Source organism: Rhea pennata, chromosome 9, assembly GCF_028389875.1.
Source record: "Rhea pennata isolate bPtePen1 chromosome 9, bPtePen1.pri, whole genome shotgun sequence".
Taxonomy (NCBI): Eukaryota; Metazoa; Chordata; class Aves; order Rheiformes; family Rheidae; genus Rhea; species Rhea pennata.
Window position 1 is genome coordinate 6,286,364 of NC_084671.1, and position 18,967 is coordinate 6,305,330.

Below are 18,967 nucleotides of genomic sequence, written 5' to 3' on the forward strand. Positions count from 1 at the left end.
GGCCAGCCTAGTAACAAAGCAGATCACAGAGACCAGCTCTCCCTTTCCGCCACCCAAACTACATAGTGGAAAAAAAAAGATGCAAACTCAGTTTGAGCACAGCTGGCCTGACATTTCAGCTCTCCCTTCTTCTAAATAGGGAGAAAAAGGAATGGAAAGAAAAGTCTATGTATTTAATGCACTATAAATGCATGGGTAAAGGATCAAAAGCACAGAGCTGAACCTGGCCAGGCTAGCTTTTGAGTTTCTGTTCCCTGTCACACATAGCACCTCACCTTCCTTCAGCAAGGAAGATCTAAGGCTTCAGTTTAAAACTTGTTTTTCTCTTGGAGAAAGCCTTCCAGCAGTTTAAACAAATTGATGTACTACGTGTCTGTAAAAGCCAGAAAACTGGCAATTGCTGACACCTTTAGCTCTACCAAGACTGCCCTTTGCTAAGATCTACATAGCACCATGCTGCGTATTGTGAGGACTGCTGATTGCTCTAGCTGTAGTAAAAACATTTCTCCCTGCCAAGAGGGGAGAAGAGACCAAAATACTGATTCTGATAAAAGATTGCTAGTCTGTTCCTGAAACAGAAATGAAACATCTACTCTTGACAAGCTGTGATCATAGGAATGCCCAAGACAGGATCAAGCAGCACTTCCCAACAACGCCAGAGCTGCGAGAAGCGTCCCGGCAGACCACGATGAGATGAGGGGGCTCCAGCAAACAAATGCACCAGTACCTGAAAGCTCTAGAAAGCACGCGCGTCCCGCAGCTCCTGAATAGCCACATCACAACTACTGTACATTACAACTACACTGGCAGTAGTAATAATATGTATTAGGATGTGTTTCCCTTCCTAGGAAGCAGCCTGTATCCTTTGGGTGCTCAGAAATTGTAGTAACTTCTTCAGAGAATAAACTTCTCATGTGTCATAATTTCCAAGTCTTTTTTGATCCTCTCCTTTGCTAGTGTCAATTTGCTTGAAGTTCCTCCACCAAAATCCTTATGAAAGGCACATTAGTTTGGCAGAGATTTCTTTGCCTCCCTTCGCAAAAAAAAAAAAAAAAAAAAAAAAAAAAAAAAAAAAAAAAAAATCCTGAAATCCTATACTGTTCATCAACTTGTTTTTAGAGAACTGGACTTTAAAGCATAAAGCAGTCTCAATCTTCCTAAGTCCAAACCTCCATTGGCACCATGGATTCTTTTGTTCCAACAGATGGAAGCAAGTATTCTTCCTCCAGAAAACGAAAGGGGAATTGTACTAGAAACCCACGAATCTTTTTCAATTCTTCTGCTGCTTTCACAGGATCGTCATTTGCTAATTTTGGTTTGTTGATGAAATCACGCAGTTGGGCTAAGTTATTCACCTGGTCACTGGGAAGACATCGGAAAACCTGATCAAAACAGAAAGCAGAGGTATGTCAGAGCAGGGGAAATACTGCAATATACAGTTCCCAAGAAGAACTCAGAATATTACGTAAACATTAGTGGAAGTGACTCAGTTAACAGTCTGGAGAATGGAGAAGGAGAAGATATGCACAAATCCATCAAACAGTTAAGAGCATGAAGAGGAGAAGCTCCAGGGCTTTTTCTGATCACTTCAAAAGGATTACTGGAAAACAGAAGCAACTGGTTTACTTCTACTCCATTTACTCTGTGGCCAGCTGCAAGAAGTAAACCTGGAGTAATTCACCGGAGCTACAGCTGACATAAGTAAAAAGAGAAATCTTGCTCCTCCTTGGGCTGCCACCATTATTTGAGGACACACAAACTCCAGTCCAATTTCTCGTTTGCAGCTTGTGTGTTTCACTGATACTATATTTTCTCTCAAAACATCTCTGACCAGCTCCAGGATCTGAACTCACTTCCCATTCCCGTCCCCTCTTGCCACCAAACACAAGCCGCTGCTTCTCCCAATTACATCTCTTGAGAACAAGGAAGCTGGAAGGAGAATGGGAAAAGGAGCCGTTACGCTTCACCTTATCGAAGATGGTGGCATTGCGGGCTGCTGTCGCAATCCACACCTCCTTGAAGAATTTGTCACAGACAGGATCCTGGTGGTCTGCACTGAGATCAGAGCCACCAAGTACAACCCTGGAAAGAGAAGATAAAAGACTGTGCCAACAGAAGCCGAGACAGCGGGAACATTATTCTCGTCCTCCACTCCTTCAGAAGGAAAACAAGAAAAGCTGCTAAGAGAACGCCAGAGGCAGCTACTAAATTACCTTACCTCAAAAACATCCCAAAGTTGAGGCTAATACTGAAGGGCTGTGTTATTACTTTTATTATTACTTGTTTGCAATTGTGCCTAGAGTTTCCAGCCTTTCTGCACTAGGTCATGTGCAGACACTCCCAAGAGTGGCCAACATCACCCGTCAGGGACTGAAAAGCTACCCCTCAAGAGGACAGCTGGTTTTCCAAAGCCAAATAGAGGACAGGATTAAAATCAATCTATTTGAAGTGTGAGGAAGCCATTGCCATGGGAATTGAGCATGGACCTAATGAGCTCAACACCTTGCAGGCCCCCCCTCCAAACTGCACTCACTCCACCCCCACTCACTGAAACACCAGGAAAGAGAAACTTTCCTTGTGAACTGCCAATAAACATCGCTGGGTGCTCTGGGAATGCCTTTCCTGCTCCTTGCTCCCCCTCCGATAGCCTGTCAGCCTTAAAGCTGCCTTACTGCCTCCTTTCCTTCTGCTTAATATCTGTCCAGATGGGAAATAGGAGGGGGAGAAAAAGGTCTTAATGAAAAAACGCCTGTGTTGTGGGCCAGATGGTTGCTCTGAGTGAACGAACTTCCATTAAAAAGAGAGACACCACCACCCAAAATTGAGAGAGTGTGAAAACAGGATCTGGAAGCAAAATATCACTGTCTTGTTTATGAGCTCTCTTAGTTAAGTGCTTGAGTAAAATGATTTATAAGCCAAACCGGTGCTGAGCTGAGGAACGGGAGCACATGAGAAACGCTAGCTCCAGGCAACAGTAAAACACTCTGGCCTAACTCGAGGCCAGGCAAAGCTAAATTTAAGCAAGCATCTGAAGCTCCATTGATTTTAAAGGCTTTGACCCCTTTCACCAGGCGTAAATCTGAGCAAGCCCTGCACAGAAAACCACGAGGCCCAAGAGCGCTCGGGCAGCTGGGGAGAGCACTGCTGCTGTGTGGTCTCGGTGCTCCCTGCGGCGTTCAGGAATTGCCCCGGGCCGTACCTAAAGCACTGAAGGCGGAGAGACTGAGCAAACTTTCCAGCGCTGTAGGGCTCTCCATCCATCACGGAAGGGGTGGTTTCCGTGTCCTGCACAATGATTGCTATTTCACTGTCCCGCTTCCCAAGCATGCTGCGGTCGTTGATGTTAGCAGAGCCTTGAGAGGAAGAAAACAAAGCAACTACAATAAACCACAGTAGCAGACGTCCAGGCCCCAGAGATCACCCCAGCCCCTAGGCAAGGGCCGTCGGTATTCCAGGGCCTGGGATTTTGAGACCCTCGGTGCAAAGGCACATCCCAGACACCTGTAGGTGCGTGACTCTACATCAAAGGAAGCATCACTTCAGCTCTCCTCCACACTTATGCTCCACAACACCACCAGCCACCCCCTGTCGCTCCACTGGACTGTTCGCTCTGCTGCATCCTTCGTCTGTGTGTGTGGCACGTGTGTATGCGCTTAGCTAGGTAAAGTTAGGCCACCCCCATTCAACTGCCCCCCACGACTTCAAGTGACAAAGCCCAAGCAGAGTGCAGAGGTTGACAGTCTCTTCCTCCGCCAGTAGAAGACAGCGGGCCAGATTGGGTTACTTCCATTTATTTCTGAAAATGGAGAAAATCAATGCATGTATCTCGTGAGCACCCCCCATTTCACGCTCATTCGTGACACGGTTTCGACTGCTCAGGAGTGAGGGTTTTGGGATGAAGGTCTGTCAGAGCTGACCCCTTACCAGAGGCACCACCTGAGAGAGGGAAACAAACTCCCGGAGAGCCAGGATGAGGATAAGAGAAAAACACTCATCCTCACAGGCTTCAGAAGCTCCAGGCCTTGAGAGAAGGTTAAATTACGGTCAAGCTAATGCCAACGTTTTGAAAAGTTTAATTTCTCTGTAACTCCCCAGGTGCTTTTGCTGAATGATACCACAGCTTTCAAAGGTCTTAACTGCTTTTGGTTTGGATAATAAGTTAAGGGAGCAGGACGGGCTTTATGAGGACATCCTCTCAATCTCTAGTAATGTCAGGAGGGAAAACGTATCGTTTGTATTTGGAAGCTGGGAGGTTTTAAGAAGGAGGATTTAGGAAGAAAAAAAAACCATTTCCATCTACGCTGCACCACGGCAGGGGGCAGGTTCTCGCTCGCGGTGCTTTAACCTTCCCTCTCACTACACAGCAGATTCCCCTGCACGGGGGCCGAATCAGTACTTCGCTTGCATGCACTCAACCTCCTCCTTAGGCGGAAAAGTGAAGCGGTGTCAAGCAATCAGATCAAAGTCCTAACCAGTCCACCAGCAGGAAACTATCTCAGGAAACTTTACCTGCGACAGTTTTGTGCCTATCCAAGGTGCAAGCCTCCGGGCTGCCGCTGCGTTGTGGCAGCTTTTCTCGGGGGGGGGGGGTTGCACTTCCTCAGGAGCGCCAGCGCTCGCTGGGAACGCGCCGGGGAAGCGCTGCCCGCGGCGCCCACGGCCCCGCAACGCGCACTGCCCGGGGCAGCTGCGCCCAGCCCGCGGGCCGGCAGCACACGCACGCTCCGCATCGCCTTACCCCTTCCTGGGGTTCACACAACGTAAAAAACTGGTTCTCAGGCTTATAAGCATGAAGAATAATAACAGAGAGCGCTCTGAGACCACCACAGCTGCAACACTTCCATTGCTGCTATAGTAATAAATCTATTTCTTGGCTGTTCTGCACACTAGAGACCTGATCTGACCCCCGAGAGGACAACCAAAGGGCAAACCACCCCAGCCCTAACCACGAGGCGCCTTAGCCTGCAGGTCAGATTGCTTCTTTGAAGAAGGGGAGTATTTTGATTCTTGCAAAATCTAGTATTAAATTGTTCTTTGGCAAAGTTCTCATTACTGATATTACAGATCAAAAAGGGTTTCTTTAAAGAAACAGGCTTAAATTCTGCTCTCCTATTGTAATGCAACTCAGAGCCCATGCTCTCTCATCTTTGCTTTATCACCTCACAATAAATATGGTAACAGTCAGCTGAAAAGCTATCTATTACTTGTTACAACGTATTTCCCCATTCTTAAGGAATGGAGCTGATAGATGACACACGTTGTCCAAATCTTCCAAATTTTACGGCACATTCTGTTCTTTAAGGAGCAGATGACAAGTCTCACAAGTTTTACTGTTGAGCAGAGTTTGATACAAGACAGATGGACAAAATTCCCTCCACTGGGATTCTCTTAACAATTATACAGAGATTTAAAACAACAACAAAAAAATCCAAAAAGAAAAATCCAAATCATTTTCTCCCGCCTGCCTACCCTCTTCATTAATCCATTTTTTTTTTTAACTGCAAAACATTTCACACGGAAGAAATCATAACACAGAAAAAGAGCATGTCATTGCAGCTCCGTACATGCCGGAGAAGCTAAGGGAATATTTCAGGTATAATCACATTGTACAAAATCCTCCCGCAAACACCCCACTCACCGATTATGACAGTGTTGTCATCAGCAATAAGCAATTTGCTGTGAACGTAGATGAGTTCAGTGACTAGTTTTCCTTCCAACTCTGCATATGTTCGAAGTCCACAGAATGATATGTAGTTTATCCATTTATCTCCAACTGAAAATTAAAGGAGAACAAAGTGAGATGGGATGAGGAAGGGGGAAGGACAGATGAAAGAGAAAAGATCCTCTTTATATAAAGCCCAGAATGAATAACACAGTTTACTTTTAACATCTTTCTTTAATGAACAGATAATAGGAGTAAGTCTCTTCAAAAATAGACTTAAAAAATGCCTGTGGGCTCTGTATGCTGCTCTGATCCACTGCCTGCTCAGATACTTCACCCTGGTGAAAGAATGACCCAAATCTCTCCTATTATGCAGCATGCCAGTGCTCACAACTGATACAAACATCTGAAAATAACTGGACTATGCGACTCTTCCCACAGGATCTGCAGAGAGAGGGTTATAAGCAGGTGTTTTGTCTATGCACAGTATGGAAAATATGTCCCGGCGTGCACTGTCTACAGTTCAGATTAATACAAAAAATTAGAACTAATGAAGCGTTACGTACGCCTCTTACATTTATGCTATGTGTTTTTCATGGTGCTCTGATTTCTATCAGGGGAAATTCAAGCAGGCAGACTCGTGAGAGAGCAGCTCGAGAAACAGCATTACGACGAGGCAGGTTTTTCCTCCGTGCGTTCCCTGAACGGCAGGAACGGTTCCAGGACGGGGTTTACTGGGCCGGAGGGGGGACGGGGGTCAGCAGCTCCCCGGCGATGCCTCCCTCCAGGACGAGGGACCTGTCTGCTACAACAAACGCGACACGCAACACGAGTTGTGCCCGGGCAGGAGCTGCAGACAGGGCCTTGCTGCCTACTGGTATTTTGTACGAAGCAGAGCTGCTTTCGGTGAGTCTCTGCCCTTCTTTTGGGGGTGCCGCAACTGCCGCACTCCTGGCTATTGCGGTTTATATAATCCTGCCCTTGGAGGATCTGATTTATATCGTACAGATCCATCTACCCCGCAGCGGTGTCCCAAGACTAAAACCAGCCTACAGGAGAGGACTAGAGCTCTTACCCTCTGCCTTCAGCTGGCCCAGAATTGAATTTTCTCCTCTGCACATGGTCCTGGAAAGAAGGTAGGCAGCTGTTACCAACACCAGTGACTCGCAGCAACGACACACGCTGAAGCAGCACTCGCTCGGCGAGGTAAAGCGCAAACCCAGGCTCACTCTCCATACTCCACGCCAGTAGAACGGCACTTCCAGGGCACGTATTTTTCCCAGACAAATGCTGACATGTAACAACTGCTCTTTTCTGGAAATATCACACGCTAACCAACCTCCACACGGGAAAGCACCTTTCTTCTAAAGCGTACAGCAATAACGAACGCGCCTGAGCCGCTCTTACACCAAGCGGGGGTCTCGGTGCGAAGCGGCATCAAGCAAAAAGAAAGGGAAAACAAGGGAAACAAATATATTTTGCAGCTTTTTGATAAATATAGGGAGCAGCTCAGGAATCAGGAATCGGTGCTTTTGTACAGGGCCGCAGAGGTGAGAGGGGGCTGGAAGGGCACAGTGGGGCTGGGGAGTCTATTTAAACATCCCCCAGCAGAGGGCACCGCGTCTTGCTGCTGGCATCCCCGCTCTGGCTGTGCTCTCCTAGTAAGAGACACGTATTAAACCACCACGATCACCATCTGTTTTCTGCTGCTGTGTCCAAAAGCTAGGGAAATAGAAACACGCATTCCCACTATTACCAAAGATCAGAAAAAATGACACTGTGTTTTTTCCTGTTTTAGACAATCCCAGCGTTTGTATCACGGGGAAGTGCCACGTGCGTAACTCAGATCGGCTCAGAAGGTGGGCTGCGGGCCTCAGAGGCAGCTCGAACGCAACCCCAGCTTAAGGTCACTGCTGCAAAATGAATACAGCAATGCACAAAACCACGAGGGAAGCAAATAAACAAGTTCAAAAAAGCAAAAACTATATAAAGAGACAGTTTGGACAAGGCCTAACACAAGGATCGCAGCTGGAGCCTCGCACCGGCCGCAGCAGCGCAGAGGGGCCCGGGAAGGTCTCCGGCGACCTCGCCGGGCACAGGACCACATACGCTACCTGTAATTGAAGTGCATTATGGCCTGCAGCGCATTCCCGCCGCCAGTCGAAATATCTCCTTCAAATCCAGGCAACAGCGGGATCACCACATACACTCGGAAACGTTTGTTTTCCCTAAAACAACAGTTTGGGGAGAGCATTAGTTTGCAAATTCTATTTCTTTGTATAACGTAAAATCGCAATGGTTTCAGTTTCTCTGGACTGACTCGCTTGGTTTCTGCTACTATGCAGATTCTACGGCGGCAAAGCGTGGGATGTACTTCCAGGTTTAGATCTTCATCACCTGTAATCAGTACTTTAGCAAAATGTTTAGATGATCACGGAGAGAAGAAATAATTTACTGTCAACCAAGGACAAAAAAGAGAAGCTAAAGGAAAAGAAACACGCTTTCACCGAAGTGCAAGGACAGGCCAGTCATCTGGCACGCTGCATCTGCCACTGCGGAAGCTCATCCGAGCACCTCAATCGCGCCGCCTCGCCGAGGCTGCCGCACGCCGATGGTAACGGTGTTGTACAGAGCACAGCCCAAATCACAGAGCTGCTGCGGGCAGAGAAACAAAAGCTCGCCGGAAGGTCCTGCTACACTCCGGTTTTCAGAAATCAGAAGCACCAGAAGAGATGGGAAAAAAAAAAAACTGAGGACATAAGTAAAACATTGACTATTCAGAAAGGCAAATATTTGATTCATATATTACAATCTGCAAAAACTCAGTTTCATCTTTGTTCCCCCACGCTGAACAGTACCACAACTGTGAGCCAATTCTGGATTACGACAGCTAAGACCACTGTGCGGTTTGGGCCTTTTCTTAAGGCACATTTCAGCATTTTCCTTGGCGACTGAAATGCCGGGTCACTTCTGCTCTCCTGCAGCTCTCAAGATGCCTCCGGGTGTCGGCACTCCCATCACCGTGCCGGGAGGATGAAACTCCACGTAATGGTCCTGCCACTAGATGGCAAACACACTTTAACATGGACAAAACCGTTCAGCCGCCAGCCTGAAGATGAGCCGGTTTGCAATTTTTGTTAAACGTACTCCTGCCTCGTAAAATCCGTGCCTCTGGGTAAGAGCACAGGATTCGCGAAGAGCAGGGTCTCACCTGATCCGGGAGTAAGACCTGTACTGAAGACCTATATTTATTCAATTCGAATTAGAGCCATAGTATACACTGTTACAAAGTTAATCCGACAGAATCAGTTAACCAACTCTTACCTATACCTGACAGCAGAGGACGCGGAAAGTCTCTGAAATGAAGACTGTTTGTACTATGTAAAAAACCACTAACAAAAGCATCCTACAAGAACAGTTTGTTTGTCTAAGCCCAGTATTTATTAAACTAATTAAAAATAGGTATTAAATACTAAATATTTTTTCTAGTAAAGATTGAAAATATTTAGTCTAGAAGAGGGAGATGTGTATAACTTAGCTAAATAACTTTATTTACACAGTTAAACGCCTGTGCCTCACCTGCTCTCTTTTCCCGTGACAGTTTAGAACGTATGCATTTCATATGAAACCATTAGGTCTGAATTTATTTTTAATCTTAGGCAATGCCAAGCACCTTGGGGCATGCAGACTGGCTTGAATCTTGTATTTAATGAAGAACTACCAACATCCTGCTGGCATAAAACTGGAATAATATGGAAGTGAATCAAGCACCACATGAGGAAATGTGTCACTGAAGAATTTGTATGACCCCCTTAATATTTTTATTGGACTTCTTGTTCCCTGGAGAGAAGGATACTCGGCACATAAACTTTATATAAGAGGAATATCTTAACAGATTATCTTCAGAATTTGCTGCTCCCTCACTAGCACTGCTAAAAGCAGGTAAGTCCAGAAAAGCTGCCCATGACAATCAGTCCTAAGGGCAAGGGCAAGTCACGTGAAGTGACTTTCCAGAGGAACGCTGACCTGCACGGAGCCACCACGTCCGGCTGCCCACGGGGCTGCAACGCAGATACCAGCAGGGCCATTTCCAACTGCTCGGCTGCTGCACCTCATCCGTGAAGGGGGCAGCTCTGCTCAAATATACCTGTTCCATTCTTGATGCTTGCTCATCTTATCATCACAATATCTAATTCACGTGACACTGCTTTTACTTTGCTTAGCACCTTTCACAGCCTTGGAAGGACTCCTGATTTACCCTGGTTGATGACGTCCACCCTGCTTTTCATCCTCAGCATATTTCAACTATTTGTGCTGTGGATTGCTCCTCACAGATCACAAGACCAGAGTAACTCCACCCTGTTATTCTACTCGGCTGTTAATGGCATAGCAGATAACACCCATGCTCTCCCAGTTTCAAAAGCGCTCATCTTTCCACAGTACCTCTGAGTAGAGCCTGTCTCACAGCAGTTTGCATGGCTTTCCAGACCGTACCTGAACGGCTGTGTCTGAAAGGCTGGAGTTACTGTCTCAGGTTGGTCTCTTTTACACAAGCTGCAACTTCCAAGCTCAATGGCCAAAGAGAAGGAAATCTGTGTAGGTCAAGAGCGCTCTACCTCCTCGGCACCTCTGAGAAAGGAGCCCCTGCATAGCTCTGGACAACTACAGTATGGAAAAATCTAATAATTTCAAGAAACTTATCCAGATACAGTGAAAAAGCAAAAGAGAAATGAAAGAAATAAGTTTAAAAAGTTTTCTGCACATTAGCCCAGCAAGACCTGGATAGTGGTTTAAAACATGACATACTCATATCTCAAAGGCTGACTCCAGAAGAGCAGCCTTAAGTAAAGCAGTGTAGGGTCACAGTGAAGACAAGGCACTACCTGTGATAATAATGTTATCATGGGGCTAGGCAGTCTCAAGTAAAAGGAGTGTCCAAAACATCTGGATTGATCCATCTAGGAACTAACTACAGTCCCCTTGCACTGTCTGGAGGCTGCAATTCCTGCACTTACCAGAAAAAGGTTGGTTGAACAGTAACAGCTGAACTCTATAGTCAAATCCTCAAAATGCATTTGCTTCAGCTATTTAAAAGCAATTTTCTGTACAGGCAATTTAAATAACCCATATATTTCAGTTCAACCATTTCAGCCATTAACTTGCTTTACTGCTCAGTTCAAGACTGGCAGGCTGTGAAACAACGGCGTGTTTCAATGAGAGTTTTTTTTTTTTTTCATTTTTCAAACAATTTACACTGTTAAAAATAACATTTGCATCAAGATATGTGCAGAAAACCACTTCCTGGTTGCAAAGAAACCACTACAGAGTCTCACTGCTGCAAGAGAAAGTGCAATTTAGACCACACAGGGGCTGCATTGGAAAAATAATTGTACAATTGTTTCTATTAAAGTAGTATTTTAAATCACATTCTATAAATGCATCTGGAAGCCTTTCATTGCCTTGTTAATAACAGGTTACCTGTGAGCTTTAAGAATCCTCTGAGCAATTGCATCTCCTATCTTGTTCCAGACAACTTTGTCATCAGCACAGCTAATAAAGAACTGGTTCTGCAGGAAAAGCAAGGAAAGCTACAGTCAGACAGTGCCAGCGACGAACAGAAAATATTCCCCTATTGTATTTCAGGCCAAGAACAACTAAAGATAGCTGTGTTGTGTCATTTGAAAGGATGTTAATTTAAAAAAAAATTAAATGTATGTTTGTGTTTCATTCAGGGAACAAAATACTCTTTACTAAATAATCACATTCTTGAAAGTTCACATAAAGAGCATCGAAACAAGATGCTGCAAAAAACCAGCAGAGTAAGTGTCTCTGCTCAGGCGACGTCGAGTCTCGCTCGGACACAGGAGACTCCCACGGGCTCTAAGGCTGTATGGACACGAGACCAAGGCGCTGCGCGTGTACGTAGGTTTGGGCACGCACCAAGGACCCAGCAAAGCCATCAAGGGCACTGGAAGACTATTGCACAGGTTGCGGAAGCTGCTGGCCATTCTGGCAAGAAAATCATCGAAGAGAGGCCAACTTTTTTCCACCTCACGGTCAGACGACTGTCACTGTTCACCCCCATCAGCCTGCTCCAACGAGCACTGCAGTCAGAGGAAACAGCCCCCACGATTCAGAGTAGGTTTTGTATCAACATCCACGCCTCAAAATTCATAGAAAGGTAACTCCAAACCTTAAGAAAAAGAACCACACCCCGGACGGCTGCAAGCCACGCTCAGGGTGTCAGTGTTTTCCCTCATGTCTACTCACTTCTATATATATGTAGTGCTTGCTGTTTTTTATCACGCTGACGTACGCATTATGGATGGATTCTTCGTGGTATTTTATGCCGGCTGACCAGTCAGCAGCAGAACGGATCACCTGAAAAGCAGGAAAGATTAACGCTTCCAATTCTAGCCCCATCCAGGACAGCGCTGCATTGCAAGTAAATCATTTAAAAGGCAATGCTCTTAACCGGCAAAAACTGGTGTTCATTTGTCAGGATTTCACTACATAAGGTAATATATACAGCATTTACCATTTGTATTGCATTTATAATAAGGAGAAACATAGCTTTAAAATAGCACTAATAGTGTTAATAACGTTTTGATAAAAAAACATAACGGCCCTGTCCCATTGCTGCATTACTTCCCTCTTCCACCTAAACAGCTCTGCGTGAAATAGGAAAAGGAACAAAGAAGCCTCGTTCTTGCTTGAAGTATTACAATAGAGTAATTTTAAAATGACCTAAGTTTCCAAGTCACCCCTTACCTTAGCAGGACATGACCACTCACAAATATCCTCTTTAGAAATTTTTAAAGTTGAAGTCTCTAGCTGCATTAATGATTCTTTTCCGCACAAACAGAGGTACATCTTTATTCACGCAGTCCAGTAACAAGCCATGTCTTTGTCCTAAACATTTAAGGTCATTTATTTTTTCTGCCAAATTCTTGCAAAATACATCAGATTTGTGATTATTTGACTTTTTAATTCCTAGGAATTCAACTGCCCAGACTTATTAATTTATTTACTTTTACCGTAAATCCACTCTTTAAGTAGATATCGCAATATCCCTAGGGCACATTTTCACCCTGCCTCCCGCAGTTTTTATGTGAGAGAGCCAAATGAGTATGAGAAATAACCTTTGGTCATATTCTCATCCATGCTTAGCAATGTCCACTGCAGACAGTCTCCTCTCTCTGCTGCAGTCAGCTCCTACTCAAGAGCCTTCCCTGCTATGGCATCTCCCACTCCTGCCTTTTCCATCAAGATGCAACTGATGGTACATCCTGAGTGACATTTTCCTAGATGGAAATGTAATTTTTAATTAAGTGTTGCCTGGGTATGTCCTCAGGGGAAATAATTATTCTTCATTAGCCTGTCTTTAAACATTATCAACATAAAACATTGAAATAATAGCCTTAAGGCATCTTGATTCAGCCATTATACCAGCATGCAGGTCTACTATGCACAGGACAAGATCCAGGTGCTAAGAATCTGTGAAATGTGCATATAGGGAAATGTAAAATCCCCGTTTCCTTCTGGGGCTCAACCAGATTTTTCTCTGGAAGACCTTCTAATGGATTTGCTCTCTTTTTCAATACCCAGTTCTGGCTTCTGATTTGCTCCTCGTTTTGTCCCTCCATCACTGCCGCTCACCCTCAACGTGCAGCACTCCGCAGGTCTCCAGCGGAAACACGGGCTGCAGCAACCTGAGCTAAGGGGTGGTCTGTACATCCTCGCGTCCTCTGCGGATCAGGAGCAGCCGCCAAAGCACGGCCGCTCGCTGACCATCGCTTGTGTAAACCTCTGTTAAGCACTGCCAGGTGGGATCCCCGCAATTCCCAGCAGCAGCAGCCTGCCCAGAGGCCTGTGCACTACTCATGCCCGAGAGGCTTTAATCAATCATTTTGCTGGCAAAGCTTAGCATCACTTGGTGCTTTACATTTTGGAAGAGCTCTATGCAGTCCCAGAGATGAGCACCACCGAAACCCCACCGAAAGCCAGCGGAGACAAAGTCACCGAGCACCATACAGGGCTCAGCTTCTGAAGGGCATTTCACAGTTTGCAACCTGTTGTATTAATAAGGACAGAGAAACAGCTTTTCTGGGTAGAAAGCTGGCTAATTTTCTTTCATATTTACAGCTTTGGCTGCACACAGGTTTTGCTATTTCTTACCCTCAGCACACTTGCCTGTGCAGACTGCTGCTCTGTGTGCTTTAGCACTCAAGCGAAGAGCTGCAATTCCCTTCAACAAGTCCTTGACAGCTGTAGGAGCCAGTTGCTATGTCTGGGAAACTGTTCGGCAGTGACAAGCTTCCCAGTCTGTGGTGTCTGGCCCTCTCACAGCTCTTTTTCTGGCCCCTTGGCTGACCCTGCTTACCAATGGCTGTGTATGGCAGCAGGTGTGAAATTATAAATTGACAGCGAGCGAGATCAGCTCAAAGAAAGTCTACCTGACTGGACACCTAATTCTGGGATTTATCTTTCACTGTGATTGCTTGCACCATTTTTGCTTAAGGCTGGAAATGACAATATATAAAGTGGTCCATAACCGCATTCGTTCAAACATGATGACAAAGAACACGCCTGACTTTGTAAAGTGTCTTCAGGAATATGTGGACCAACAAGCAAGGACTCAGCGGTCAGCACATGCTCCTGGGAGCAGCCTGGCTGCAATGGCTATGGTCCTGAGCCCTCCCAACACAGGCAAGGTGGCCCCAACACATTAGGATCAATGGGGCATTACCCAGTTAGCACCAGAGTGCCTGGTTCATGCTGTGTACCAGTCAATGGACAATTAGTTTAAACCCCAAGGCTGTCTTCATCATGACAAACTCCTGAGAATCAAGTGTGCAGGTGGTGTAAGATCAGCACGGAAATCAGTGCTGTGCTGATTTACACTAGATAGATACAATCAGGGCTGGTGCTCTATTTTAGTTGTTTGGGCTGGTAGAAATAGGATCAGGAAGAGGAAGCTACATGATCTGGAGAGATTCAAAGTCCACCTTGAAGCCACACACACTCGGTACAGCAGACAGTGGTGCAAAGAGTTCTCAGGGGCTTTTGAAGAACAAGGTGATGGCTCAGGTGCTGCCTCATATGGCCACAAGCTTCAAGATCTGAGCCCTAGTGTCCACTGGGCATTGCAAGCATTCCCCTTTGGGTCAGTGCCAGCTCTGGGACTTGCCCTTCAGGTACACATGGGCTCACAGAGCCTAGATCCCATAAACACTTTACAGGAAGAAGGAAGAACAATTGGATCAAATAAAACTACTTAGAACAAAGGCAAAAACAAACCTTTGTTCACTTCAAAATGCTGCAAGTGACCTTCTTCTAATCCCACCTCAAACACAACCAGCAACAGCTCAAGTGTTGTGATCCAGACCATAGGTCCAGTAGCAAGGCAGCAAGATTTGAAAAACAAGGATCTTATTTTTAAGTTCAGGGATACTCTTGAAGTGAAAATAAGCTACTCCTCCTATTGCCACCAGGAATCTTACAGGAGAAGGAAGGTAAAGCCACTAATGCTTAGTGCAGTTTTACCGCCTGGTCTCTTGGGAAAACCTGATGGCTATGGTGCCTGTGCCAGAAGAAGGATGTGGGGCAATGGCTGGACCAACACTTGCGTGGGAAGGAAGCAGCATATGTGGGCTGCTCAGATGGACTCTGCTGCCTCCGCACTTCTGATGGACGTCACCATAAACAGCTCTCCGCTCCCTGCAGCCCCAGCACCCTGCAGACCACAGGCCAGCAGCAGTGAAACTGTGTGGCTGTGCACAGAGGAGGTGCTCACCGACTACGCGGCTCTGCACAGGCACCAGCCTCCCACCAGGAAGCTGCAGTCACACCAGCGTGGCAGTGTCCCCCAGCCCGTCCAGGGGATCGCGCAGCTATGCTGCTTTGCCCAGCTGGTGGCAAGCAGCCCTGCAGAGCTTCCTCTGCTGCTTCGTCCTGCTGTGGGGAAAGTCTGTGGACACAGAGCATGCACACAGCAGGCTGGGGACCTCCTTATCTCAGCATGACACAGGCAGCAGCAGTTCAGGGGGCCCCACCAGCAAATGCAATCTGGAATTGCACTCTTGGAAAAATGCAGACTGTAATTTTACAGGGCATGAATCACTGATCCTTAATAACTTTTAGCTGACTAACTTTGTCCACATTCCCAAAGAGTAATTTCTGCTCTGGAGATAAGTTGCTGAGCCCTGCACTGAACAAAGTAACTTCCACACCTTCCTTTACAGCAGCAATAGTTGAAACTTTGCTTGGCACAAGGAATAAATCAATACCTTTTTTCTAAATTGTGAGCTTGATAGTGCAGAATCCCCTCACTTTAAAGAGCAGCCTAACTGCTGTGAGATGTCTGTTCCAAGCTGAAGAAGTCATCAGACAGGAGAGCTTTTGGGGCAAAGCAATCACAACAGGACAATTCCTTTTCAGTCCTCTGGCTGCACGACTCAGTCCTTGTACCTATCCCCTTTTTCAGTTGCTTTTTACCCTCTTAACAAAACTATCACTCCAGCTGTGTCAGCACACTCCTGCTATTAAAGAAATAGCTTCCCTCTAACCTGGCCTGCAGAGCAAAGTGTCAAGGCAGGTCCTAAAAGGCTGGCTCAGCATCATCCAAGAAGCTTATGCCAGGGTGCTGCCCTGAATCTAGCTCCTCCATATCCTAGATTGCATCCCAGTCACTGGGGCCCTCTTCTTCCATCCTAACAATGTTTATATGCACATTTCCGTTCACTTTCCCTTACCAGGTATAACCACAAATACCCAGCTGTATCTCTGGTAATACAGGACTACAAGAAAATTCAGTTTTGTTTCACCCTTTCATGCAAGACCAAGAAATGGACGTGTAGGGTGAAGAAGTGGTTTCAGGAAATGCTGGCTTTGGCAGCAAAACCCATGGAAGGAGTTCTGGCTCGGACCTCCTGAAAATAAAGAGAAAGTTATTTTTAATCTGGATCATCTGAGCAACCAGCATTGATCACAGTGCTACTCCGCAGCCGTACTGACACGAGGAAGTGACAGATTAGTACCCTGGGGTAGGACAAGACCTCTGCAGCCACCAAAGCCAGCATCTTGAAGCTGCTGGATGCAGCCGCTAGAAAATGAAGCTGGAAAACATCAGTGGTGAGAAAAGTGGAATGTAAGAATCTTCCAAGTGTGTATTTATCTTTAAATGCTATTTTGTCTGTTGCTCCTGGAAATTTCTCCTTTCCTATCACAGTACTCTAAGAGAGCTGGTTTAAACCCAAACTCTCCCTCTCAGGGAGAAAAGGTCACAAGCTACTTCAGCGCAGCCCTCACAAATAAGAGGGTTGTCTTGAGTCGTCTTTTCTTTCTCTCGCTGAAGTCTCACAACAGCACCGCTAAGTGCTATGCCAGGCCTGTCTTCTCTTCAACTTCTTTAACCCGTACAACAGTAACAACATTTGTTTGCTGGGGGCTAGTGCGTAAACTCCAAACAACGCGGGCTCTCATACAGGCTTCTAAGGAGGCCTTCAGCCACCGACAGAGCATTAAATTCTCATTGCATTCACATCATGAACTAGATATTGCCTCACCACGTCACGTCCTTTCCTATGCTTTCTTTGGATGATAACTGCAAACTGTGGAATGGAAAGAGTTGGAAGAACTTGGCACTGCCTTTGGCAGAACGCTGCTTGATTCTTACAAAAAAATAGTCAACGTGCAATCAGATTGCTGTTGTAAGCAAAGCCCAAAGCTCAAGTGAGAGGATGTCTGACTAGCTCTTTTCTTCCTTTCTAGCTTGTACCTCCACATGCAAACTATGTTCCTTCTACCTGCATGGGATCCCATTTTAGTGCCGCTCCTGCTTTCCAGTCTTCTTTCAAAACCTCCTGAACACACACTTTCTGGTGTTCTCCTCTGACAAAGGAGAGCAAAACCAGATGGCACAATAAGGCCAAAATCTGTTGATGACAGGTCAGTTGCTTGAGCTTGCAGTAACACTACAACCCCCACAGATCTTGTGTGTTTTCTCTTCCTTTGATCTACCACAATTGAAGGCAGATTTGCAAACAAGTTCAGAAACATGAAGACCAGCCACCAGATTTTCTAGAACCACGCACTGGTCAGGAATGTTCATTGCGTCTGGATGCTGGATTCACCTCGAGGCAGCAACTTCTGGTCTGCGTCACCTATAAAGTCTCTGAACAGCACCACAACAGAGATACCAAATATGTGTTTGGCTGTTGTTCAAATAAAAGATTTGGTATCAATAAGAAAAACATGCCTACGTTTTTCTGGACAAAAAGAGTCAGAGAAAGATTCTCGGATATTTGCTTATTTATGGACCGTACCACTGAAAGGAGATGTGGGAACCTACAGCCCTCTGGTCCTAAACTAGTATATTGGAGAGAAAGAAGGTTGATGTCACTGTTGGTGTGCCTTGCCCTGGGGAGCTAGTAAGAAAGAGAAATGTAATTCTCATGGCAAACGCAGCTGTCTCGCTAATGTTCAGGAATACTACAGAAAACAGCAAATTTTGATAGGGAAGCAGGAAAAAAAGAAAAGTAGAAGAAAATTTGTTTCTGGAAAGCCAGCAGGTGTATTAGCACTCCACCACTTGGGATAACCCAGCAAGGAAGGGGGAAAGCACACATGGCTCATGCAGTACTCGAGGCCGGGCTCCAGCACTACTTTAGGAGCTGGGCAGTGTCCCATCACATCAGCTGCAGCAGCATGAAGAGCCACCATAGTGCCTGCCAAGTCCCCCCACACTTGCACACTGCTTTTGGGAAGACGCCAGGCTTTGGTCCTGCCTAAAACTGAAGCCGTCAGTGGTCTGCCCATGGAAAAGTGTCCTTAAAGGAGCTTCTGAGGGCTTGCTCTGTGCACAGCCTGGCCAGCTGGGCCAGCATGCAGCCTGGGAGCCCCAGAAGAAAGGTACCAGGTTCAGGCTCAGACTGCATGTTTCCTCCCCTCTCCCCAACTGTTTGCAGGAGTCAAATCTGAAATCTTCAGGAAGAACGACTGAGCCAGTCATTAACCTGCAGCGGGGACTTCAGGGACGTCCACAGCATTTTTGGTGGTTCAGGAAAGCTACACTCTTCTCTCCGCATGAGCCCACCCTCCTCAGGTTCCCACACAGTTTCCCAGTAACCAGGTTTCCTATCGTGTGCACTGCTGTGTTGGGAATGAATGAAAACCAGGACAATGAGAACATTACTGAGGAGGCAGCCAAAATTACAGTGCACGCATGCAAAACGATGTCTCAGAGCTTGAGGAGATCATCTTAAGGAAAAAAAGGAGACTCAACACACGTCAACGCCCCACAAT

General features: G+C 46.1%; 1 protein-coding gene across 2 annotated transcripts in view; it reads right to left on the reverse strand.

The window, feature by feature from the left end:
• Nucleotides 1–1,088: 1,088 nt before the first annotated feature.
• PLD1 (phospholipase D1) overlaps nucleotides 1,089–18,967 on the reverse strand; it is a 67,918-nt gene continuing 50,039 nt past the window's right edge. For both annotated transcript variants that reach the window (XM_062582251.1, XM_062582250.1), the window contains 8 exons: nucleotides 11,933–12,043; nucleotides 11,141–11,229; nucleotides 7,777–7,890; nucleotides 6,738–6,787; nucleotides 5,639–5,773; nucleotides 3,200–3,353; nucleotides 1,968–2,082; nucleotides 1,089–1,382 (listed from right to left, as the gene is read on the reverse strand). In XM_062582251.1, the coding sequence (XP_062438235.1) occupies nucleotides 1,158–1,382; nucleotides 1,968–2,082; nucleotides 3,200–3,353; nucleotides 5,639–5,773; nucleotides 6,738–6,787; nucleotides 7,777–7,890; nucleotides 11,141–11,229; nucleotides 11,933–12,043 (993 nt within the window). In that variant the 3' untranslated portion in view covers nucleotides 1,089–1,157. The remainder of the gene's footprint in view (nucleotides 1,383–1,967; nucleotides 2,083–3,199; nucleotides 3,354–5,638; nucleotides 5,774–6,737; nucleotides 6,788–7,776; nucleotides 7,891–11,140; nucleotides 11,230–11,932; nucleotides 12,044–18,967) is intronic.